Source organism: Thalassophryne amazonica, chromosome 15 (genome assembly GCF_902500255.1).
Source record: "Thalassophryne amazonica chromosome 15, fThaAma1.1, whole genome shotgun sequence".
Lineage (NCBI taxonomy): Eukaryota > Metazoa > Chordata > Actinopteri > Batrachoidiformes > Batrachoididae > Thalassophryne > Thalassophryne amazonica.
Window position 1 is genome coordinate 16,316,035 of NC_047117.1, and position 26,850 is coordinate 16,342,884.

The following is a 26,850-nucleotide window of genomic DNA, read 5'->3' on the forward strand; positions in this document are numbered from 1 at the left end:
TGCACTCAAGCTGCACACGCGAACATCTTTCCCATTTTTGTCTGACATAGTCCGAGTATCAGTTCAGACGCACGAGTCCAAGTCAAGAGTCTGAGTCCTCCCCACATATATTTACTCAAACACTAGCCTTCATCTTGCCTGCGCCCCCTCCCCACCCCCCATCCTTTTCTGTGCAGCTTAAAGCCCCGTTTACACATAGAGGGTAAGAGCTCCTGGAAGCGTCCCGGAAGAGTTTTTGGCCGTCTTAAGGATCAAACGCCGTTGTTAATGCCGGCGCAAGGGGGCGTGGCTTAGTTCTGGCTTCACTGGGAGTCGTCGAAAAAATTATTCAACATGTCGAATAATTCCGGGAGCGCTCCCGGAGAATTCGTGTGACGACGGAGACAACGCGAACAACGGCATTTGATACTTTTTAATCGCTGTTTCATCCTGCCCCTTCCTGTAGTGCCGCAGTTTACACCGCCGTAATTGGCGGCCGGCGTTGTATCCCTAACCAACGGCGTGTAAAACGGCGATAGAACCCACATCGGCGTCCTCAACAGCGTTTTAACCGGCGACAGAGGCAGACAAAACGACGGCACTAGCGGACATTACACCATTCTAAATGCCACCTCCCAGTTAAAACGGCGTTCCAAACGGCCGATAGGTGGCGGTCAGTATAAAAACACTAGTGCGCTGCATGCAGGCCTCTCACTCGCGGCCAGCTCCAGATATTTTTGCAGAGAAGCTCCAGTATGCCTCCTAAAAGAAAGTTGGCAGCGGCAAGGACTTAAAGAAGAAGGAAACCAAGAGGTCTGGTTCAGAAGCAGAGGGGAGGCCTGTGGTGGAGACAGAGCAACACGTTGAGGAGGGGGAAAGGAAGGAGAAGAAAAGGCTGAGGATGATCTCCCTCCCCCTGCAGTGACAGAGGCATGTATTCCTGCTGTTTCAGCCTATTATACTCTGGGGCGGTGCCTATATGCAAATGATCCTGGAGTAACGCAGGATTTGCCTGGATAAAAACCTGCGTATTAACCAGCGGTACACAGGGCATTATCGGCGGCAGCAGAACACCGCCGTTCTCACACGTGGAGGGGAGGTGATGGTCTAGTGGTTAAGGTGTTGGGCTTGAGACCAGAAGATCCTGGGTTCAAATCCCCACCTGACTGGAAAATCACTAAGGGCCCTTGGGCAAGGTCTTTAATCCCTTATTGCTCCCAGTGTGTAGTGAGCGCCTTCTATGGCAGCACCCTGACATCGGGGTGAATGTGAGGCATAATTGTGAAGCACTTTGAGCGTCTGATGCAGATGGAAAAGCGCTATATAAATGCAGTCCATTTATTAACCCCCGCTGCCTGACGTGTGCCGGATGCTACGGTGTCAAAACGCCGCTTTATTCAGCGGATTTAGCAGCGTTTTATCCAACTATTTGTGGATAGTACAGCGGTCAAAACGCCAGCGAAATGCTCCACCCCTTTCCACCGTGAAAACAGCCGGAACTACCACGAACTTCAGTCTACGTACTACCCGCTGACAAAACCATCTATGTGTAAACACTTTCTTCCATAACTGTTGGCTGCAGGGTTTTTATCTGGGGGCCACTCTCCTGGTTCTTCATGTGGAGGTTAATCAGGAGGTTCTCTGGAATGGTACTTGACATTTTGCACATTTGCAGGTTGCAGGTTGCACAAAACTCTTGGGCCCTATTTTAAATTAGGTTCAGACACAAAGCTGGTTTTTGAGTTCACACAGGCGTCGACCGACTCGTGAGCTCTTGGACAATTTCAGTCACATTGACAGATCAGATTGGCACATTTGTTTTCATTTAACTTTATATTAAATTAACTTTCTATTCATTTACCTTTTTTTTATTTAGTTTCATATTAGGTTAAGTTTAAATTCAGCTAAATTTTCATTTTGCTTTACATTAAGCTAACTTTAGCTTTAGTTAAAGCTGTACGGCCGTTCAGATTTCACTACGCTGACCAAATTTAGTTTCTGTTGAAATCCAAGAATTACAGTGTAGGTTTATTTTTGAAACATGTTCCAAAATTACAACTCATTTTCGTAAAGATAGCATATTTATCTGGGGGGGGTCCATGATGGATACTTTTTGTTTTCAACACCCTCTGCAGAAGGAGCTTTTGAAACCTTTGACGTCAGCTGATGCAAGCACCTGTCGCGTGCATGTTGGCGTCTGTGAGATGTCTTGTAAATCACTTAAGAGGTGTTATCTGGTTACAAAAACAGCAGTTCTAGATTTAGAAATGTTAATTTCTCTCTAACTTTTACATAATATACGAAAACCATATTAGATTTACACAGAAATAATCCGTTTTGCAGCGTTTTCCACCATCATGGATTTTTTTTTTGCTCAAGCAAACAACTAAATGACTACGCCTTGCCTTTCTGTACTCTGATTGGCTGTCACTGTGTGCTTCCCAGTATCCCTTGTGCAAGTCTAGGGAATCCCCCACGTGATTTATGACGTCACTGCCATAGACTGTGTGAAGACTTTTGAAATTTTTCACTTCAGGGAAACTATTTATTAATTTTTTTTTCTAAACAATACCTATTTTAATCATGTAATATTACCATTCCCCTATTTAAAGGCTAATAAATAAAATGACAGTGGTGCCAAAGTAAATTCTTTTCATGACTTAAATTTTAAATATTTGAAAGGCTTAATTTAGCTTAAGTCATTCTTAGATTAGGCTAACTTTTCATTTTCTTTTTAATTAACTAAACGTCAGATTCAGTTAACTTTTCACATAGCTTTTCACATATGCTAAACTTAGACTTAGCTAATTTTTTCTGAGATTCAGATTAGCTTTGTATTCAATTAGATTTCTGTTCTTTTACTTGCATGTTTAGTTGTATGTTCAGTTATCTTTATATTCATTTAACATTTAATTCTGTTATTGTCACAGTTAGCTTTATATTTGATTATCTTTATAGTGAATTAAATCAATCAATCAATCAATCAATTTTATTTATATAGCGCCAAATCACAACAAACAGTTGCCCCAAGGCGCTTTATATTGTAAGGCAAGGCCATACAATAATTACGGAAAAAACCCCAACGGTCAAAACGACCCCCTGTGAGCAAGCACTTGGCGACAGTGGGAAGGAAAAACTCCCTTTTAACAGGAAGAAACCTCCAGCAGAACCAGGCTTAGGGAGGGGCAGTCTTCTGCTGGGACTGGTTGGGGCTGAGGGAGAGAACCAGGAAAAAGACATGCTGTGGAGGGGAGCAGAGATCAATCACTAATGATTAAATGCAGAGTGGTGCATACAGAGCAAAAATAGAAAGAAACACTCAGTGCATCATGGGAACCCCCCAGCAGTCTAAGTCTATAGCAGCATAATTAACGGATGGTTCAGGGTCACCTGATCCAGCCCTAACTATAAGCTTTAGCAAAAAGGAAAGTTTTAAGCCTAATCTTAAAAGTAGAGAGGGTGTCTGTCTCCCTGATCTGAATTGGGAGCTGGTTCCACAGGAGAGGAGCCTGAAAGCTGAAGGCTCTGCCTCCCATTCTACTCTTACAAACCCTAGGAGTAAGCCTGCAGTCTGAGAGTGAAGCGCTCTATTAGGGTGATATGGTACTATGAGGTCCCTAAGATAAGATGGGACCTGATTATTCAAAACCTTATAAGTAAGAAGAAGAATTTTAAATTCTATTCTAGAATTAACAGGAAGCCAATGAAGAGAGGCCAGTATGGGTGAGATATGCTCTCTCCTTCTAGTCCCCGCCAGTACTCTAGCTGCAGCATTTTGAATTAACTGAAGGCTTTTCAGGGAACTTTTAGGACAACCTGATAATAATGAATTACAATAGTCCAGCCTAGAGGAAATAAATGCATGAATTAGTTTTTCAGCATCACTCTGAGACAAGACCTTTCTAATTTTAGAGATATTGCGTAAATGCAAAAAAGCAGTCCTACATATTTGTTTAATATGCGCATTGAATGACATATCCTGATCTAAAATGACTCCAAGATTTCTCACAGTATTACTAGAGGTCAGGGTAATGCCATCCAGAGTAAGGATCTGGTTAGACACCATGTTTCTAAGATTTGTGGGGCCAAGTACAATAACTTCAGTTTTATCTGAGTTTAAAAGCAGGAAATTAGAGGTCATCCATGTCTTTATGTCTGTAAGACAATCCTGCAGTTTAGCTAATTGCTGTGTGTCCTCTGGCTTCATGGATAGATAAAGCTGGGTATCATCTGCGTAACAATGAAAATTTAAGCAATGCCATCTATTAATACTGCCTAAGGGAAGCATGTATAAAGTGAATAAAATTGGTCCTAGCACAGAACCTTGTGGAACTCCATAATTAACCTTAGTCTGTGAAGAAGATTCCCCATTTACATGAACAAATTGTAATCTATTAGATAAATATGATTCAAACCACCGCAGTGCAGTGCCTTTAATACCTATGGCATGCTCTAATCTCTGTAATAAAATTTTATGGTCAACAGTATCAAAAGCAGCACTGAGGTCTAACAGAACAAGCACAGAGATGAGTCCACTGTCTGAGGTCATAAGAAGATCATTTGTGACCTTCACTAATGCTGTTTCTGTACTATGATGAATTCTAAAACCTGACTGAAACTTTAATTACTGCCACCTTAAAAGCCTGTGGTACATAGCCAACTAATAAAGTTAGATTGATCATATTTAAGATCGAAGCATTAAATAATGGTAGGGCTTCCTTGAGCAGCCTGGTAGGAATGGGGTCTAATAGACATGTTGATGGTTTGGATGAAGTAACTAAAGAAAATAACTCAGACAGAACAATCTGAGAGAAAGAGTCTAACCAAATACTGGCATTACTGAAAGCAGCCAAAGATAACGATACGTCTTTGGGATGGTTATGAGTAATTTTTTCTCTAATAGTTAAAATTTTATTAGCAAAGAAAGTCATGAAGTCATTACTAGTTAAAGTTAAAGGAATACTCGGCTCAATAGAGCTCTGACTCTTTGTCAGCCTGGCTACAGTGCTGAAAAGAAACCTGGGGTTGTTCTTATTTTCTTCAATTAGTGATGAGTAGTAAGATGTCCTAGCTTTACGGAGGGCTTTTTTATAGAGCAACAGACTCTTTTTCCAGGCTAAGTGAAGATCTTCTAAATTAGTGAGACGCCATTTCCTCTCCAACTTACGGGTTATCTGCTTTAAGCTGCAAGTTTGTGAGTTATACCACGGAGTCAGGCACTTCTGATTTAAAGCTCTCTTTTTCAGAGGAGCTACAGCATCCAAAGTTGTCTTCAATGAGGATGTAAAACTATTGACGAGATACTCTATCTCACTTACAGAGTTTAGGTAGCTACTCTGCACTGTGTTGGTATATGGCATTAGAGAACATAAAGAAGGAATCATATCCTTAAACCTAGTTACAGCTCTTTCTGAAAGACTTCTAGTGTAATGAAACTTATTCCCCACTGCTGGGTAGTCCATCAGAGTAAATGTAAATGTTATTAAGAAATGATCAGACAGAAGGGAGTTTTCAGGGAATACTGTTAAGTCTTCTATTTCCATACCATAAGTCAGAACAACATCTAAGATATGATTAAAGTGGTGGGTGGACTCATTTACATTTTGAGCAAAGCCAATTGAGTCTAATAATAGATTAAATGCAGTGTTGAGGCTGTCATTCTCAGCATCTGTGTGGATGTTAAAATCACCCACTATAATTATCTTATCTGAGCTAAGCACTAAGTCAGACAAAAGGTCTGAAAATTCACAGAGAAACTCACAGTAACGACCAGGTGGACGATAGATAATAACAAATAAAACTGGTTTTTGGGACTTCCAATTTGGATGGACAAGACTAAGAGTCAAGCTTTCAAGCTTTCAATTAAATGTATATTATTGTTATTATTAGTCTTGTTTGCTTAATTTTTTATTCAGTTAGCTATACATTCAGTTATCTTTACATTTAATATGTTTTTCAATTAACTCTGTGATTAGCTATTAGTTTTATATTCAGTTAGGTTTTCAGTTCATTTTCTAGTAATTTTATAGGCAGCATTTTGGAACAGATGGTGGTTTTCTTTCCTCACAGTAAGGATGTTGTTTTCCCAGTTCCTTTCTGTCTGGACGTTTCAACGCTCTGGTTTCTTCCAACCATCAAAACATGCAGGTTAGGTGTGTATGTCCCAACACTGGTTGATTTCAAGATTGTTCATCCAGTTACTGCAAAAATATAAACCACATGTCTGTGGAATCACTTCCTCAATCTGATTTGATATTTTGTGCAATTATCTTAAAAGAATGTATGACCTAAGTATCGACACACACCTGGACAGTCTGTCACAAACAAATCCAGCCACATCCACACCTGTGTGAAGTGAAGACCAGCTTTTAGGTAATATTTTTCACCAGAATAATACAATCTCAAAGTGAAATTCTTTATTTGGTTGATGAAATCCCCATGTGTGCACCGGTTCTCCAACCTTTGCACTGTGCATTCTGCATTTGGCACATAAATGTGCACAGCACTTTTCAGTGCGAAGAACATACCAACTTCATGCCACGTGCTGATTATTGCACCTGCACAAGAAATATAAAAGCAGAGTGGGGGGTTACTTTGACAGCCTGTGTTCCAGTCCCATCTTCCTTACAAATGGACACTTTGTTGACTGACTGTTGCTGGTCCTTCAGAACGTGTTTATGCTGGCCATATGCACAATAAAGCTAAATAGTAGCTTTGGAAAGAAGAGGCAAATTTTAATCTTCTAATTTTGCAGCCTTGCTGGAAAAACTAAGAATTACTCTTATACTGGGAGCAGCCGAATGAACAACAACTCCTCTTATAAAACATGGGCAATTTGAAAATGGGCAAAAGTAATTAAAATATACTTGAATTGCTTAATGTTTCATTAAGTTTTAAAATCACTTTTTCCTCATGAATATGCACCAAACAACCTAAATGTTTATTCACTTGCGTACCTGTTATTCAGGGCCCAAGGTGGTTCCATAGTATAGCAGATGTGGAAATGCGCTATACTAGCACATGCTCCCTGACAGGACCTGGAGCCAGAATGCAATTAGATGGGGTACCTATGGTGCCTACGATGTATAGTTAATGAGCTATTATGCATAAAAGAATGTCTACACACACATTTTGTCAAACTTACTATGTACATTGTCATGACACATAAAAGAGAGTCAGATTTGTTAATCGTAGGGCATAGGTGTAGGAGGTGGGGGGGGCAGGGGGGCAACTACCCCCTCCCCTGGGCTCGGCAAAATGCTCAAATTCGGGCAGATTGGCTGGGAAATTCGGGCATGGGCCATTTAGACTCTGAATACAGAACAGAATGACCTAAAATGTCAGACTTATTTTCGCAATTAATGTAAACAATCAAACCGCTATTTGGTCACCAATATAAATATAAATATGGGTATATAAATATATGGTAATTTAAAGAGTCATGGGGGTTTTTGAAATTCTGGCAAATTTGGTGTCGCCCCCCCCAAATAGACCCCACCTCCTACACCTACGACGTAGGGGAGGGTTTAATGAATTTATATCATGGACTATTTCTGGCTCCTAGGGTGGTACTTTGAGACCCTTGATTAAGTCCATAGTGCAAAAAAGTATTTTTATTTACTTAATTAAGTTTTACAAATGGCAAAGTTAATACATATTATGGAAATGTTTAATTTGTAATTGCGCACATGTAGGCAGATGCAAGCTCATTGTCATTTTATAAATAAGTAAAATTATACAGCAGCTTGTTGAAAGCAGAGCAAGTGGGGAATCCTACTTTAGTCCATTATTCAAAGTGAATTTTCACATAAACATGCAGTTTACCACTGGATATTTACAGGCTTTCTGAGCCAGCTCAACCCAGAGTCCAACCCAGGTTAATATGATGTGGTGTGATCGAGACTTTTAGTCGCCTCTACCTCGCTTTTTGCTGATCCAAGACATCCTGATTTTCTCTTCAGTCACCTCATTTTCCTCACTGCTGTTCCCCTCCTCATGCCGCCCTTTAGTATTCTCAGGGTAGAGTTAGTTCAGACCCAGTGAGCATGTGATAACGTGTGCAGAGTTAGATGTCCCCTGCTGGCATGTGTGGGACCTGGCCCATCTCTCCTGACATGGTGTGGGAGTGGGCTGAAATGTAGAAAGCAGTACTGAAGGGCTTATTCAGGTGTAATAACAGCTTGTATAACTTTGTAGAAAATGGCTAAGATTATATTTTATTAACACACTGTAGATGACACGAGAACTGCAAGGTTCAATTTCTACATTTTTGAATGTCAGTTTATTTGCGGATGACATTGTGATTGGAGGATGATGCCAGTGCTGTAGGATGTCAATCACAGTGACAATGTATAATTTTCCTGCAGACGTCTGGTAGCTGGGAATGAAAGACAGTAGCTCAGATTGGACTTTGATGAATAAACCAATTCCTCTGTGACTTTCATCTGATTCCTTAACCTCGTCTCTTATATAAAGACATTTTAAACTACACTGGTACTCAACTGAGGCCTAAAATTGCAAAAGTGGCCCCCTGGTGGGCTGTGATGGTACTGTGGTTCGGTCTTGAGAGGTCATTACAGAGAAGTAAATTTAAAAAAATTTTGATTTTAAAGTTTAAAAATAATAAACTAAAAAGTTGCAAAATGATTATTTTAAAATGTAATCAGAAGTAATAAAATGTGTTATTATTATGATTAAAATGTAATAAAATGTATATTATTATCACTACAGTTTACATCAGACCATTCTCGGAGGGACTTTTTTTTTTTTAAACTGAGAGCCTTTTTGGAGTTGTTTATTCTGTCCAAACATTTTAAACACATTTTTTCATTAAGAATTCATTTTGTTTTCCGTCATCAGTTACATCTGAAATTCCTCCATTCTTATATTCATACAAATATTTTAAAAAAATATTTTATTGAAGACACTAACTGATCAAATTGCAAACTTCATTTTCAAATTTAAAACACTGGAAAATACATATATTTGCAGGTGTACTGCCCGGTACGTGACGACACAAAAACATACCTGCACTTTACATATTTGCTACTGATTCATGCTAATTTATTTTTTGGGATTCAGTATGTGGGCTTGACATGTGATCAAGAGTTTAACAGTTGTGACTTTGACCTTTCTCATCCAAGTTCACAGGACATGTGACCACTGGAAAGATTTCATATTAGTGTTGAATAGTAACCACATGTGTACCTTCAGCCAATCACATGAAATAACCATTCTACAAAAAAAAAAGTCTATACATAAAATTTGACCTTGGCCTTTGAACCAATTGTGATTTTTATTAGATCACACTGGCCTTGGCTTACCCACACTCATTCCACCAAGTTTTTTTCCAAATCAGATAAAAAAAAAAAAAAATTGTTTTGTTCAAACAGGGATGCACACATGGGGAAATAATGCATCTGCATGCTACAGTGTGCAGGTTTAATGACTGCTAAAATCTGATTAAATGCAACCTAGTTTTCTTCTCAGCTGCAGGAAACCACCTAACAAAAATTTCAATTTCAATTTTTCAATTTATTTTCATTTATATAGCACCAAATCACAACAAAGTTGCCTCAAGGTGCTTCACACAAGTAAGGCCAAACCTTACCGACCCCCAGAGCAAGTACAGAGGCGACAGTGGTACGGAAAAACTCCTTCTGATGATTTGAGGTGATTACAAAGTTTGAACACCTAAAATGCATTTTAATTTTGAACTCCACTGTGTATAGACCCTGTGCAGATTCATTAGATGATAGGATTCTTTTCTTAACCACTGTCTTGGACGTGACCAGGAAATCATGAATAACATTTAGTATTCTTCTAAACCTTCTGGATCAAAGGCCACATGACGAGTTTATGTTCAGCTCTGTACCAGGCAGGAAGGATAAAAGACAGGTATTTTATTATCAATTCTTCAGATCCAGAAAGACAAGCAAAACCATTAGCGGCAATGAAGCGGAAGGTAAGTTATCATGAAGGTAAGTTGTTCTTAATTTAGTTTTGCTTAAGTTGTATTGGATAATTGAGTATTTCTGGTGTTTTTGCTACATATTGTTGTCCGTACCATCTAAGTGTTTCATACAGTTGGGTCCATAAGTGTTTGGATGATGATTTGTTTTTTTTTAAGTGTACCCATTTACACCACCAAAATGTGCTCATAATGTGTACTTTAAACTTTAATTCAAGGGTTTATCAAAAATATCACATGAAGCATTTAATGATCTGAATATGATTTGTAATGCATTTACATCAGTCAGAAAACTGGATGTAAAATAATATGTATTAACAATATTAATTGTATTTAGTTTGTCCAATTAATTATGGTTTCTAAAAATTAAGGGACTCTGCACAAAAATGTTGGTAATTCCTAAATGTTTCTACTTCAGTATGTACAGAGGCAACATTACAAACACTGTGATGGGTATCTGGCTATACAAACAGATGAGCAGATTTTATCTTTACATTCCAATAGCAATAGGCCTTCTTATGGGCGGAGCTAGTGAATCCAGTATCCTTGCTAATCCAAATGGTGTCTTAATCGCAATATTTATTTTTATCATCCATGTAGAAAACACTGATGATGTACATTAGTTGAGAATAATTTAATAAAAACACTGAATACCTCTGCTTTTGCATGACATGAACGCTCCCTCACGGTGAGTGCATGGATTATTGTATGTGCAGTAGTGCACACAAACACCACCAGGGGCCATTTCGACGATGTACAAATCTCCCTACCCATTGGGTTTTCAATCTCTATGTGGTTGCATAATGTTATGTAGTTTTTCACTGGCTTTGTGCATCATTTATTGAGTCTACGGTTTGGTGTCAAATACCTACTTAAATCATCTGCTCCCGAGATGCCGTGGATACCACACTTTGGTTATAGCTAATGGATACATTTACTTCACCTATAATAATGCATTTTATTGTCCAGAGGATGGTGCGATAATGTGCATTAATTCACACAAGTGCCATCAGAGGACATTCGTGTCATGCAGAAGTAGAGACCATCATCCACATAAGTATATCAACTGAGTGTTTTTGTTAAATAATTCACAAGGTGCAACCCTGATGAATCCGGAAGTCTATCATCTACAAACCTGGACTGTCAGAGGCAAAACAGCCACAAATGACTACGAAATTTCAGATCTCAGCATTGCCTGGATACGTCATGGTAATCCTTCGGTAATGAGGAAGATTGTCTTTCATGGATACACTGCTAGTCCCATTTACAAAACAAAACAGCAAAACATCTCACATTGTAAGAAGCTGAGAAGGAGTTTAAAGAGGACGTAAACGAGGCAGATGTGCAGTTGTGACAGCGGCGGTGGATATATTTTATTTTTTCATATTTCACAACACCATGTCAGAAAATCACAATCACAAAAAAACTTTAATCACATGAATACTTTACACTGAAACACTACAGCTACCTGAAAGCACTTCCTCTCGCCTTCATTTCCTCTCATCCTATTGGTCAAGCTCCCTGTGTGCATCACGTTGAGCCAATGAAAGCCCACAGACCTGCCAGGCAGCCTGTGATTGGTCAGACTGAGAGAGGACACGCCTGGGCAGATAGGCGGAGCTTCATTGCGGATCTACATTAATCTGCATCTCACCGTACGAGCATGCGGTCAGTACGCGTGCTGTGCAGTGTGACAAGTGCGTGTGTGTATGTGTGTGTGCGTGTGTACATAGTGTGCATTTCTACCTGTTTCCGGGTGCGCGACTACATCTGTGCTCACGTGCGTCTACATCTGTGTGCACGTGAACTGAAGACAGTATTCTTGACACCAGAGGGTTATGACTAACTAAGCTGAGCCGGCAGTTGCCATAGTGAAAACAGATCAGATATCACATCACCCGCCAATCACAGGAAAGGAAGGAAGTCGCTAAACAGCAAGCAGGAAGTTGTCCAGCGTACACCTCCGCCCTCTCTCCCCATGCACTATGTGCTCTGCTCTAGAAGGCTGGAGCCATGGGTCTCTGCTGTGCAAGTTTCTGAGGGTCAAGGGTTTCAGTGAAGGGCGGGGCTTGATAGGGGTTGGTGGTTACTATGGTGGCGCCATTGGCAATGGGGTACGGTGTGGCTCGAGCGTTGCTGGGGACGGGATCCAGATGTTGCCACGTGAACATGGTCATGTTGGAGCCTGATAAGAAGCGACGCAATGCGCTGAGTGTCAGCACGGCCTGTTTGCAACACACAATAATGAAGCGTGTTAGAAACACGATCATGCACATTTTACACAAAGTGGAGGAATGAAGCCGCTAGCATAAAGTTTTTAAGATGAAATGAAAACCCTTTAAAACACACAAAAATCATGTGGACCATAGCTCACGTGGGTGACGTGACATTCAGATCGCCAGCTGAGTATACACATGATCAGACAGTCCTTTTCACCTGGCACAGCCTGCCAATGTACGCGCTGACACGGTCGCTCCAGCCTGTTGCTAAGGCGATATATGTTTTTATGTATTTCGATGTGAGGACAGCAGGTACACGCACGCGCCTCATGGTGTAGAGTTGTTAGGCCATGTCCTTGAAAACATGGTATGTGTTCTCCAGCTGTGACTTACAGGTCCAGAGATCTCAACAGCAGCAGTTTGCACAGACGCACCCACCTGTTCGCTCAGCCCACAGAACAAAGTGTCACTCTCTGTTTCTGTGTTCTATGATTCTTTATTTTAGTTATTTGATATGTAATTGTGTATGTAATAATGGTAGTATTTATTTATATACCTGTCATGGCTGTGGTCTCTGTGTTTTTAATGTAACACGTCGTGTGCACTGAACCATCACATTTAGCTGTCAGCGAGTGGCTGGCCAGTAATCAGCTGAGAGGCGCCTTGTCATGCTGTACACATGTGGCGTGCAGGCAGGGGTCGCAACACACACACACAGGCTGCATGTGTTGCGGGGGTGGGGCACAATACACTCGCACACCATGTGTGTTTGGGGGGGCGGGGGCCTCGATACACACACATGCCACATGTGTTGAGGGGGGAGCCGACACACTGGCGTGCCACATTTGTGGGGGGGGAGTTTGGCACAGTCACACCCATGTGTGTTGCTTGGAAATGCCACACTCGTGGGCAGTGTTGCCACAGTTACTTTGAAAAAGTAATACAATTACTGATTACTGATTACTCCTTGAAAAAGTAACTTAGTTACTTTACTGATTACTCAATTGTAAAAGTAACTAAGTTAAACTACTAGTTACTTTTTTAGTTACTTTCCCCAGCTACCGACAACAACCCTCTGCCACCTCAACATGACAATGATACCTGTTTTGCCAAAACTCACTTTATAGTCACCCTTTCTTGACTTCAATGAAAATAAATACTTGTTTTAAAAAAAGTAAAATAAAGACCTCTTTCTTGACCTCATATTTAACTGTTGACAGCACTGTAACAGTAAAACTTGGAATTTCTAACCTACATTGCTTATTAATGTAACTATTAAATTCTTTCTAACATTTAAATTCTCTCTAAACATTTTACTTGTCGAAATTATTATTATTATAAGTAGTATTAGTAGTTGTAGTAAAAAAAAAAGGCTTCAAAACTGGACCTTTAATCTAGGGGTGTTGTGGGGGGGGGCACATCCCTGCCCCACGCCCCCATTCCATCTGGATTCGCCCCTGCTTTGGCGTTTGAGCACAAAGAATGGATAACATTTATTTATGCAGAAAACGTGACCAGATTTACAGGTAAAGTTTTATTGCGTTTTCACATCATGTGGTCCTCAGAAAGAGAGTTTAGGTGCATTTGAGTAGAAAATAGTGTTAGTTGTTGACGCGTCACAGAGGATCAGCTGTTTTTAGCAGCAGATACGGAGCGACTCAGCTCAGAATTCTAAATAAAGGAGAAAAAAAAGCATAAAAATGTCTTTGTAAAGCTCAGTGCAGGTGTGATGTTGTCACCGCGCTTTAAGAGGTGAGGACGAGTCGTAGCTTCTGCAGAAAACCGCGGATGAAAAGCTCACAGCTCGCTTAAAGTGGGCAGTTCAGTCGAACCCCGACCCCCTGCCCACGGACCAAGTTTAACGCTGCTATCGACCCACAATGCAAAAATAATAGTAACGCACAGTGACTTGGAGAAGTAACTTTAATCTGATTACTGATTTGGAAAGATTAACGCGTTAGATTACTCGTTACTAAAAATGTGGTCAGATTAGAGTAACACGTTACTAAGTTACTAAGTAACGTGTTACCGGCATCACTGCTCGTGGGCACTTAGATAATTTTCACAGACTGCTCGAATGTGGTCAGCTGCTCTCTACTCTCGTGCTGGGAGCGCGAATAACCCGCCCTTTCTAAGTGTCCAGCGAGTGGTGTTGGATGTTTCTGTGTGGCACCTGGAATTTGGCCAACACTTGCCGAGAGGGGGATCAAATGGGCACTCGCAGGGCACTCGCTGTCTTTCGACCACTGGTGTGTGTGAATGGTTGTGGCAACATGTCTACGAGGCGTTTGAGGTGACTCAGATTTTTCACGAGTGGCATGTAATTCCTTCTTCTTGCGCCATTCTGCCTCAATCATGTTATGTGTGAAGGGGCCCTTAACTGTGACAAATGTAATTCATTTGTTACTAATTGAAGAAATTTAATTGGGGCTTCTCTCTTTCCCCCTCCCTGTGTGAGGTTTATTCTTTTCTTTTTTTTAAGTCAGTATCACTGAATGTCACGCTACATATTCCGGCTGAGGGAGTGTGTCTTGTTATATTAAGAGGTAACACTTTTACTTTATGGTGCTAAATGGAAAGTCTTCTTAATCACTATTCCGATGATCTGTGGTTTCAGTGTTTGGGTCAATTGCCCATAAATTACCCTCTTTCCATTAAATGCCTCCAACTTTGTTTCAGGTGCCAAATTTGATTTAAAGGACAAAGTGTTTTAGTGCTAATATATGCTTATAGTTAATCTTGTACTTCTTCCGCATCAGTGGAACGGCAGTAATACATCACTGTCATCACACCTATAAGGACAAAGCTAGGGTGTTCTGTGTGTCTGCATGGGCTTCCATGTTCATACCTTAAAGGTGTAGTCCCTTTTGATTTTCTTCAAATTAATAAAATTTACTTTGTATTGAAATCTAGCAGGAATGAAGTACATTTATTTCTGTGGTATATCACAATTTTTTGTTGGTAAAAAATTTATTTTAAGGAGATTCCGTGGTAAATACAGTGAGTCAGCTCAGTGCAGACGGCATGAAGGAGCACGTTCAAGCTGCATTCGATGGAAACTTGCAATTACAGATGTACAAGGAGGAAAAATTCATCTTATAAAAGGTATGATAAAATGTTAGTCTCCCCACTAACCCATTTTGGCAAACCAAGTAAAAACGTTATAAGTGAAACGAATGACAGTAATTTTGACAACTACACAGGAGGGTTAGAGTTATTTGCTGGACCTGTCCAGCAAATATCCAGCAAAACGTTAACATCAATATTGTAAACAATTTATTCAGACTTCTTCCCAACCACACCTGCAGTGTCAATGTTCCTCTGTCTCTGTGATGCCAACACTGTAGCAGTGCTGTTTGACTCTCGAATGGCAGGTTGGTAACGTCCAAAATGTTGTGGGCCGCTGAAGAGGAGGTACTGCTGGCCCACCACCACCAGAGGGCACCCTGCCTGGAGTGCAGGCTCCAGGCACCAGAGGGCGCTGCCGCCTCACAGGAGCAGCCGGGGTGACAGCTGTCACTTATCACCTACGACAGCTGTCACCAATCATCTGATCTTCAGTGGTATATCAGCAAGACGACATCTCCACCTCTTTGCCGAGATATCGCTCTACCGAGGAGGTAACGTACTCAGCCAACTGTGTTGTCTTTCTGACAATAATACCTTGTTGCTTGTGTGTTGGATAGCAGATAGTGAGTATTACAGCTGGAGACTGTATTGGACTGTTTTTCTACCTCTTGGATAAGTACTCACACTCTGCACTCAGCAGTTTTTTCCTGACGAGAGGTGGAGGTGGTTTTCCCACCATACGTGTTGCTGGGTGCAAACACACCCACATCTAACTGTTTTTGTTCCTCGCCAGCAGTACCAGATCCGACAAGCGGAGGCAGTGGCCACCTGGGAGTTCGGGACTTGGCGGCTCCAGTATTCCCGGGGTTCGGTGGCGGAGGAAATCGTGTGGTTCCGGTTCTGCTTTGGACAGACGTCCCTTATCTTCGAGCCTGCCCACGTGACACATTTTGTGATTTGACTTCATTGTCTACTATTGTAATTTGCCGTGTTTGTTGTGCTTATTCACAACAGTAAAGTGTTATTTGACTTCCTCCATTGTCCGTTCATTTGCGCCCCCTGTTGTGGGTCCGTGTTCCTACACTTTCACAACACAAAATCCAGCATTGTTTCCAGAAATGGCACATTTAAATCATATTGTCCATATAAAACCGTGAATCTGTTGTGTGGGCTGCTGAAGAGGAGGTACTGCTGGCCCACCACCACCAGATGGCGCCCTGCTTGGAGTGCGGGCTTCAAGCACGAGAGGGCGTCGGAACTACTGAGAGTGACAGCTGTCACTCATCATCAACACCAGCTGTCACTCATCAACCACATCCTCCATAAAAGCCAGACTGCAACTCCACCTCCCCGCAGAGAAATCAGCTACCAATCAGGTAACTTCTCTGCTGCATCCTTAACAAACTAAAGTCTGATCTCATTTACAGCCGTTTTCCTGCGACATGTCCTTATCTGCTGCATTGGCATTTGGTGTGGACTGCGACGGCTTCGCCTCACACCCCAACCAGATAAGTGGTTTTCCAGGAGCTGTACGAGTGTGTTACTGGAGGTGGAGGTTTTCCCTCCCGGAGGAACTAAGCTTTACACGATTGCTGGGTGTGTATTCACACACCCACCATTAACTGTTTCTGTTTCTGCCAGCAGTACCGGGTCTGACTGCTGAAGACAGTGGCCACCTGGGGCGCAGGGCTTGGCGGCTCCGGTGTTCTTCAGATCCGTTGGCGGTGGAAGCTGTGTGGGATCTGGCTCTTCTCTTGCCAGACGTCTTCTATCTTCGAGCCTGCCCACACGTCACCTTGTGTATGATTGACGATCCACATTCCCTGTCATTGTCTGTATTTCATGTGCGATTCACAACATTAAATTGTTACTTTTTGGCTTATCCATTGTCCGTTCATTAACGCCCCCTGTTGTGGGTCCGTGTCACTACACCTTCCCAACAGCATCATGTATTTGATTACTTACGGACAAAATTATACAGGTGCAGAAGAAAATAATTTTTATGATTTAAATAGTGGACACCACATTAGAAGACCTACACAACACATGCTATACTTTATTCCACCTGCCCCTCCACATACACGTCAGTGGACATTATGCCATATCTCAGGTTGTGTGGTCTAATTTTATTTTTTTTATTTTATTTTATTTTTTTTTGGCATATTAAAAAGACAAGTTTCTATATGCTCTAACAGAACAGAAGACTGTTTGATTCAATTTCACATCTGTCCTGTAAGTACTTATTTTAATTGAAAAGTACCATTTCTGTAATATGTATGTCGCAGACATGAACAAGTGAAGCTCTTCAGCATCTCACTATGTCATGTAGGTCCTTCAGACTTTTTTTTGAGTGCATTTTTCTTTAGTTGCCTCTCACATGCCTGGAAGTTCTTCACCATCTAACATGTGACAAATATTTTTCTTCTTCTACTAAGGTGGATTAGAACTTTTTATGGTACACAGCACCAACTACTATACACGAGGGACCTAGCAGTCAATATGTGTCACTGATTTCAAAATGCAGCTCTTTTCAACCAGGCATTCAGTGCCGTGACACGTCAATCAGCTGTGTCCAATCAGATTTCAGGGGAGTCCAGTGCAACCTTGGCCTGTGCTCTAGCTCCACCCATGCCAGGAAGTATTTCACTGTGGACTCAAAATTTGGCGCATCCTGTTTGTTTCAACTTGCAACCGAATTCTCGCGACATCCCATGAGATCTCGCCTTGTGGCATCCAGGAAGTGTTTAACATTTGACATTTCCTGTTTCACTGTGGACTCAAAATTTGGCACTTCCTGTTTCAGTCTCAGCTTGCCATAAATTCTCGTGAGATCCCATGAGATCCCGGCTTGTGGGATCTAGGAAGTGTTTGACATTTCCTGTTTCACTTCCTGACACTTCCTGTTGGGAATCCCTGTACTATGAGCGAGCTTCACACCACTGTGTGATGCTTTGTTCGTATTATGGTAGTAAATCAGTAAAACCATGTTATTTAAGATAAGTAATTAAAAGAGCGCCTAGAGTCGCAGTTGAATATCTTTGAAGTTGTGGTACATAGTGCAGAATAATTTGGAATAATGTGATACCAAAACTATACAATCAGTTCACAGATCTTATTGGTAGGGTGCAGCTTACAGTGGAGTGAGTTCTGCATTGTAGGATTTTTTTTTTTCATTTATTTTATCCAATACATTGTCCGTTCTGTATTCTGTGAAGCCTTGACACTTGGATTATGTCTGTCCAAAATGGAACCACAGGATCCTTTAGCTAACAAAGCCTTCCTCCAGGCCTAATCCATATTGGCTCCAAGTAGTTTGAGTTAAACAGTTATGACCTTGAGTTTGGCCTTTCAAAGACACAGACAATCAAATGTTATGTGACCATGAGCACATTGACATGTGACGAAACGTTTGCGTTTAATAGGATCTGTGGGTGAATTCATTAACATTAGGCACAGTTCTATTGTGATTTTCATGTTATTGGTAAAGTGCTGCAACATCGCCACCTACTGGCACATCAGTACAGTTACGAATTGACAAACAGGACTGTTGGATCCACTCAAAAACATACTTTTTAAGTGGACTCCACATGGAGCGCTCTGGATTTAGAAGTTGCCTAAAGCTATTCTTTATTTGCATCTATTTTAGAATATTTACCCCGCCAACAAAGTTGGAGGAGGTCATGTTTTCACCTCTGTCTGTTTGTTTGTGATCAGCCTGGAGCCCACAAGTTTTCATATATCATTATGAAACTTTTACTGAAGATTCATATCCTGATAAGAAAAAACTGATTACATTTTCAAGGTCGTAGGTCAAAGGGCAAAGTCAGGAAAAATCCTGGAAAAATTCCTGTCTTTACCATTTTTCAACAATTCATAACTCTGTCAAAAATGATCAAATTTCTTTCATGTTTGAGAGCATTATGTAGGACGCTATCCTTTATTGATTGGTGAACTTTGATCCGGTGTAATGGTCTGATTGCCCCCCCGTCTGATTGGTGCCCCTGCCTTCACTGTGCATGCGCCATTTCGGAGCATCAGCAGCATCTGCTTAAAACTGCACTCCGGTCATCATCTATGTCAGCGACAGATATCTGAGGCTTTTGTACAACAATCATGTCCACATAAATTCAGCATTATTTCACAATAAAAGACGGGGGAGCGATCTCTCTGAGTCAGACTCTCTACAGTCAACCAGATCATAGGGAAGAATGTGATTATTTACCATCAGATGACAAAGTAAAACCTCTTAAATCATTTGAGACTGAGTTTAAAGCAGAAACAACGCCATAATTAGTTAATAGCTGCTGACGCTCCAAGTGATGCACACGTAGTGAAGGCAGGGGGCTGATCAGACACGGGGGACCGATCAGACCGCAATACCGGATCTAATCCAGATTACAGATTTTGTGGCCCCTTAAATTTAACATTGAAAACCCCATTTAATGTACATTATATCTTAATCAAATGTGCTGAAATCACTCTCATATTTGAAAGTGAGGTGCAGACTGGCACTCACTATCGCCTGACAAAGTTTCACTCGGATCTGATTTGGATTGTGGATTTTGTGGACATTTGAATTTAATATTGAAAAGCCCATTTGCTGTACATTTTGCATTATATCTCAAACGTGCCTCAATCACTCTCATTTGTGACAATGAGGTGCAAACTGGCACTCTCAATGAACAGACTAAGTTTCATCCACATCTGATCTGTATTGCAGATTTAGCGCACATTTGATTTTAACATTAAAAAGCCCTTTTGATCTGTATTTTGTATTATATTTTATCTTATGAAAAGCCACTTCTAACAGGACTTTGACCTTGAAAATTTTTTTACAGAGTAAAAATTTGTGGAATTTGTTGGTGGAGGTTTGCATTCTATGAGCGCTGTGCTGTAGTTAAGGACTGTTTTTCAGGGAACGACCAAGTTATTCCACAATGTTTCAGAAAGTGATTCACAAGATTTTGGATAATATACACATTGATATTGATGAAATACTTAAACATACAAACCCAAGTAAGGATGGAGAAGAAGCAGAAGGCAATGGTTGCTCTGGCAGCATCAGAGCCCTGAGCCAGTGGGAGCTCATCTGGAGAGGTCGCCTGCCACTGATTGGCCAGAAAGCAGAACCCAACAAACCACAGGAAACTGGCCAGTCCTGGAGGTGGGACAAAGCGGCGTCAGATCTTCACGTTTAAATTAAAAACTGTGCATATGTGATGTTTATGTGTGCACGTACCGGAGAAGATTAAGTCCAAGAGGACGGCACGTCTTCTGTCCCTCACGCTGGTGATGCTAGGAAAGTAAACATCCAGGATCAGGAAACAGATGCTGCCGAGGAAACAAGCCACACCCACAGTAACACCGTAGTTGCAGGCGTCAGCGTTGTTGTTGAAGACGCAAAGCAAACGTTCACTCCCGATATTGATGTAGCCCTCGTTCACAATGCAGCTGAACACCACGATGGAGAAAATCTGCAACAATGACAGAAAAACTACCATTAAAGACTAAAGCAGGCACAAATGCACAGCAAAACTCAAAACTTACTAAAAAAGCCAAGAAATGTACAAATGTAATTTCAGTGTTGCCAAATATGATATTTGCTAATAAACCAAATTTTACATAATTGGGGAGTCACGTGGTAATGACGAACAAGATGGCGGCTTTTAGCGTGTCTCCACTCTTCCGCAACTAAAATGTCATTATTATGTTATCAAATATTGCTCCGGTATCTCAGTAAAACATAAATTCCACCTGAGGGCAGTATTAAAGTTTAAATAGAACATGATGTCAATATCAAGAAAATGCTTAAAATGGGGAAGGGTCAAGAGGGCCTTGGTTGGGGAGTCTGGGCAGCCCCTAGAAGCTGAAGGGTTTTGGCCATGCTAATGCTCCCCACAGCTATTTTCCTGAAAAGGTCTGACAGACCTAAATGACACATTGAGATGGGGAGGAGCCTCGCTCATTAATGTCAGGAACATAAACATTATTTACTGTTGTTGTAAATTACATTGATGATTCAATAAATCTATCAATCTCAAGAATACAGAAGTTTCTGTTGTTGATATTTTACTTAGTAATGATATTTTCATGAATACCTTGAATAAACCCACATGTATGTACCATTAAAGCCTACAATAGTTTATCATTAACAAATCATGTCAGTCTGTTTAATGTACCTTCATCTAAGACCGTCATCCACCCAAGCAATTTTGAACTATTTTGTATCACAAACAATCAATGATACGTCGATGTTCGGTCCAAGGCTTTTCCTAAATTATATTATCTGCGATTATCGATGCAACCCCAAGCAGAGTCAATTGGGAGTCTATTGTGACCCCCGTAGGATCAAGTTGAGGGTGAGTTGAGACCTGTGAGAGTTTATCAAGACTGATAATAGGACCCATGTATCTTTTAACTGGTCGCATAACTTGTGCGAGTGTTTTAAACAGTTCAGTACACTCGCACACCTGTCGGAGAATGATGGGGAGTGATGGTGACCATAGAGGGATCTTTTTTCCAACCATGGAGACCCCATTGTGACCAGCCTGCAACCCCAGTAGGACTCAGTGAGAGGGACGGCGTGCAGAGGCCATTTTTCGATCGCAACTTGGTCGTGGACTCGGTATACACGGGGTGTAAAGGAGCAGGTTTGTTGTTGATAGGATTATCAGGAGTATGCCAAAGCGATGCCAGGAGTGTGTAAATGAATGTTTAAATTTTGTCAAATAAATGTTTTGGTGACATACCAAGTTATTTTGTGTTGGGGTAATTTTCAGACTTGATTGATTTGGGTTATTTTGTGGATTTAAATTATGAGGAAAATTGCCAAAACACTCAAGAATAATCATAAGTATCATAAGTACTACATTCATTCACTTTCAATTATATAACATAACCTAAAATTTGTACCTGCTCCTGTAAGCAGCATATGTGGAAGTACAAAACGCAGGTAATCACATTTTTCTCCATATGACCCCTTTAAGCTTCCCTGAGGTTTATAAATCACTTTGTTACCGTTTCATTGTGAATAGTTCCTTACAGAGTGATTATTGACTTATTGATTATGACTAATGGCTTCAGTTGTGGCTTGATGGAGACAGAGGGAGGATGTGCACGATGGTGTTAAACTGTTCTTCCTTTAAATCCATCTTAATGCTCCTGCAGACTGATGGTGACTCACGGCGCGCAGTGCGTGCGTCTGTGCGGCCGTTTACACACAAACTGTACGAGACAGAAAGAGGATAACCACAGTAATCAGTAACCGAGCTGCAGCCTGAGGACGAATCAATCAATTATCTGTGTATCAGCTGCAGACGTTAAATATCACAAAGACTTTTACGCGCCTGGCGGCTGCGCCTTGAGTGCAGATATGGAAATCCGTTAACAAAGAGGTGGCCGGTGATGTGAGACGGAGACAGGCTGCAGACAGGCCCGGCCCATCACTCTGAGCACACTGCAGAGGCTTACCCACGACAGCAGCCGGACGATGGTCCGAGGATGCGTAAAGAAGGCGACCGGATCGAAGGCGACGGTGCCGGCCTTCCCGGCGCCGTACGCGCCCGCTGGTTCCATCCCTGCGGGTCGGTGCTGCGCGAAGCCGGCGGACAGAGCGAGACGGCGGGTGAGAAGCGCGACGGCGGCGGCGGCGCTGCGTCCTGCAGCCTCCCTCAACGTGAAGTCACACCGCGTCACCGAGAGCTGGAGCTCCGGCACTCAGACACAGCCATTCATTAAAAACACCGCCGCTACACACCGATATGACGTCTGAAGCCCCGGCAAACGCATTCAAGACGAAAAATAAATTATTCACATATATTTTGGCTGGTTTTTTGTTGTTGCATCCTGTTGAAGCATCCTGTGCTTGACGTGTTGGCATCAGAATTTTGGCTCTCTGTTGGGACTGTTTACACAGAGACTGCTACCTGCTGCTTTGGACTTGAATTAACAGTCTTTTTCAAGACTTTTTTACCTTTTTACTTTTTTTTTTACTTTTTTACTGTGCTCCAACGCCTAAGGAAGACCTCTAACGGTCGAAACATCGCGACGGAGCACTTTTATCAGCTAACTTTCATCAGCGTTGGCAAGCTAACTAGCTTGCTAACGCTTTCGTTTTTATTTTTTTTATTTTATTTTATTTTTTTCTCTTTTAGCACTGTTGTCGTGCGTTATCTGTGCTGCTCCACAGCGTGTTTAGTTGATTTTTATTTTATTTTAGCACCGTTGTCGTGCGTTCGCTGTTGTCGTGCGTTGCCTGTGCTGCTTCATGGCCTGTTTGGTGCCTTGATTGGGGCACTCCTTCTGCTGAATCACCTTTAAATTATTTACACATTATTCACTTCGTGTGTTTTTAGGAATCCGCTAGGTTGCGTAGCTACTAGCTCTTAGCCGATTTAGCATGGCGGCTTCTCCTGTCTCACCCGCACTTTTCTGCTCTGGGTGTGAAATGTTTAGTTATTCCTCGGCCTCCTTTAGCAGTAACGGTACTTGTAATAAGTGCAGCTTATTCGTAGTTTTGGAGGCGAGGCTGGGCGAATTGGAGACTCGGCTCCGCACCGTGGAAAATTCTACAGCTAGCCAGGCCCCTGTAGTTGGTGCGGACCAAGGTAGCTTAGGAGGTAGGATTAGGATAGCTAGTTCCCCCCTGGCAGATCCCGGGCAGTCGGGAAAGCAGGCTGACTGGGTGACTGTGAGGAGGAAGCGTAGCCCTAAACAGAAGCCCCGTGTACACCGCCAACCCGTTCACATCTCTAACCGTTTTTCCCCACTCGACGATACACTCGCCGAGGATCAAACTCTGGTTATTGGCGACTCTGTTTTGAGAAATGTGAAGTTAGCGACACCAGCAACCATTGTCAATTGTCTTCTGGGGGCCAGAGCAGGCGACATCGAAGGACATTCGAAATTGCTGGCTAAGGCTAAGAGTAAATTTGGTAAGATTGTAATTCACGTCGGCAGTAATGACACTCGGTTACGCCAATCGGAGGTCACTAAAATTAACATTAAATCGGTGTGTAACTTTGCAAAAACAATGTCGGACTCTGTAGTTTTCTCTGGGCCCCTCCCCAATCGGACCGGGAGTGACATGTTTAGCCGCATGTTCTCCTTGAATTGCTGGCTGTCTGAGTGGTGTCCAAAAAATGAGGTGGGCTTCATAGATAATTGGCAAAGCTTCTGGGGAAAACCTGGTCTTGTTAGGAGAGACGGCATCCATCCCACTTTAGATGGAGCAGCTCTCATTTCTAGAAATCTGGCCAATTTTCTTGGATCCTCCAAACTGTGACTGTCCAGCGTTGGGACCAGGAAGCAGAGCTGTGGTCTTATACACCTCTCTGCAGCTTCTCTCCCCCTGCCATCCCCTCGTTGCCCCATCCCCGTAGAGACGGTGCCTGCTCCCAGACCACCAATAACCAGCAAAAATCTATTTAAGCATAAAAATTCAAAAAGAAAAAATAATATAGCACCTTCAACTGCACCACAGACTAAAACAGTTAAATGTGGTCTATTAAACATTAGGTCTCTCTCTTCTAAGTCCCTGTTGGTAAATGATATAATAATTGATCAACGTATTGATTTATTCTGCCTAACAGAAACCTGGTTACAGCAGGATGAATATGTTAGTTTAAATGAGTCAACACCCCCGAGTCACACTAACTGTCAGAACGCTCGTAGCAGGGGCCGTGGCGGAGGATTAGCAGCAATCTTCCATTCCAGCTTATTAATTAATCAAAAACCTAGACAGAGCTTTAATTCATTTGAAAGCTTGTCTCTTAGTCTTGTCCATCCAAATTGGAAGTCCCAAAAAACAGTTTTATTTGTTATTATCTATCGTCCACCTGGTCGTTACTGTGAGTTTCTCTGTGAATTTTCAGACCTTTTGTCTGACTTAGTGCTTAGCTCAGATAAGATAATTATAGTGGGCGATTTTAATATCCACACAGATGCTGAGAATGACAGCCTCAACACTGCATTTAATCTATTATTAGACTCTATCGGCTTTGCTCAAAAAGTAAATGAGTCCACCCACCACTTTAATCATATCTTAGATCTTGTTCTGACTTATGGTATGGAAATAGAAGACTTAACAGTATTCCCTGAAAACTCCCTTCTGTCTGATCATTTCTTAATAACATTTACATTTACCCTGATGGACTACCCTGCAGTGGGGAATAAGTTTCATTACACTAGAAGTCTTTCAGAAAGCGCTGTAACTAGGTTTAAGGATATGATTCCTTCGTTATGTTCTCTAATGTCATATACCAACACAGAGCAGAGTAGCTACCTAAACTCTGTAAGGGAGATAGAGTATCTCGTCAATAGTTTTACATCCTCTTTGAAGACAACTTTGGATGCTGTAGCTCCTCTGAAAAAGAGAGCTTTAAATCAGAAGTGTCTGGCTCCGTGGTATAACTCACAAACTCGTAGCTTAAAGCAGATAACCCGTAAGTTGGAGAGGAAATGGCGTCTCACTAATTTAGAAGATCTTCACTTAGCCTGGAAAAAGAGTTTGTTGCTCTATAAAAAAGCCCTCCGTAAAGCTAGGACATCTTTCTACTCATCACTAATTGAAGAAAATAAGAATAACCTCAGGTTTCTTTTCAGCACTGTAGCTAAGCTGACAAAGAGTCAGAGCTCTATTGAGCTGAGTATTCCATTAACTTTAACTAGTAATGACTTCATGACTTTCTTTGCTAACAAAATTTTGACTATTAGAGAAAAAATTACTCATAACCATCCCAAAGATGTATCGTTATCTTTGGCTGCTTTCAGTGATGCCGGTATTTGGTTAGACTCTTTCTCTCTGGTTGTTCTGTCTGAGTTATTTTCATTGGTTGCTTCGTCCAAACCATCGGCATGTTTATTGGACCCCATTCCTGCCAGGCTGTTCAAGGAAGTCCTACCATTATTTAATGCTTCAATCTTAAATATGATCAATCTATCTTTGTTAGTTGGTTATGTACCACAGGCCTTTAAGGTGGCAGTAATTAAACCATTACTTAAAAAGCCATCACTTGACCCAGCTATCTTAGCTAATTATAGGCCAATTTCCAACCTTCCTTTTCTCCCAAAGATTCTTGAGAGGGTAGTTGTAAAACAGCTAACTGATCACCTGCAGAGGAATGGTCTATTTGAAGAGTTTCAGTCAGGTTTTAGAATTCATCATAGTACAGAAACAGCATTAGTGAAGGTTACAAATGATCTTCTTATGGCTTCGGACAGTGGACTTATCTCTGTGCTTGTTCTGTTGGACCTCAGTGCTGCTTTTGATACTGTTGACCATAAAATTTTATTACAGAGATTAGAGCATGTCATAGGTATTAAAGGCACTGCGCTGCGGTGGTTTGATTCATATTTGTCTAATAGATTACAGTTTGTTCATGTAAATGGGGAATCTTCTTCACGGACTAAAGTTAATTATGGAGTTCCACAAGGTTCTGTGCTAGGACCAATTTTATTCACTTTATACATGCTTCCCTTAGGCAGTATTATTAGACGGTATTGCTTAAATTTTCATTGTTACGCAGATGATACCCAGCTTTATCTATCCATGAAGCCAGAGGATACACACCAATTAGCTAAACTGCAGGATTGTCTTACAGACATAAAGACATG

The 26,850-nt window shown here is 41.5% G+C and overlaps 1 protein-coding gene across 1 annotated transcript; it reads right to left on the minus strand.

Annotated features, from left to right (window-relative positions):
* Positions 1-11,300: 11,300 nt before the first annotated feature.
* Positions 11,301-23,030, minus strand: LOC117526326 (synaptogyrin-3-like). The gene is made up of 4 exons (XM_034188395.1): positions 22,708-23,030; positions 20,477-20,711; positions 20,250-20,395; positions 11,301-12,174 (listed from the first exon to the last, which is right to left on the minus strand). The coding sequence occupies exons 1-4, from the start codon at positions 22,810-22,812 to the stop codon at positions 11,947-11,949; spliced, it is 714 nt and encodes a 237-aa protein (XP_034044286.1). The 5' UTR covers positions 22,813-23,030; the 3' UTR covers positions 11,301-11,946.
* Between the last annotated feature and the right edge of the window lie 3,820 nt (positions 23,031-26,850).

Excerpts from the sequence above, each read along its gene's own strand:
- LOC117526326 (XM_034188395.1), bottom strand. The coding sequence starts at position 22,812 with ATGGAACCAGCGGGCGCGTACGGCGCCGGGAAGGCCGGCACCGTCGCC. Across the intron at positions 20,712-22,707 it reads TCGTCCGGCTGCTGTCGTGG|ATTTTCTCCATCGTGGTGTT; the intron begins GTAAGCCTCTGC and ends TCATTGTTGCAG. Across the intron at positions 20,396-20,476 it reads CTTGGACTTAATCTTCTCCG|GACTGGCCAGTTTCCTGTGG; the intron begins GTACGTGCACAC and ends TCCCACCTCCAG.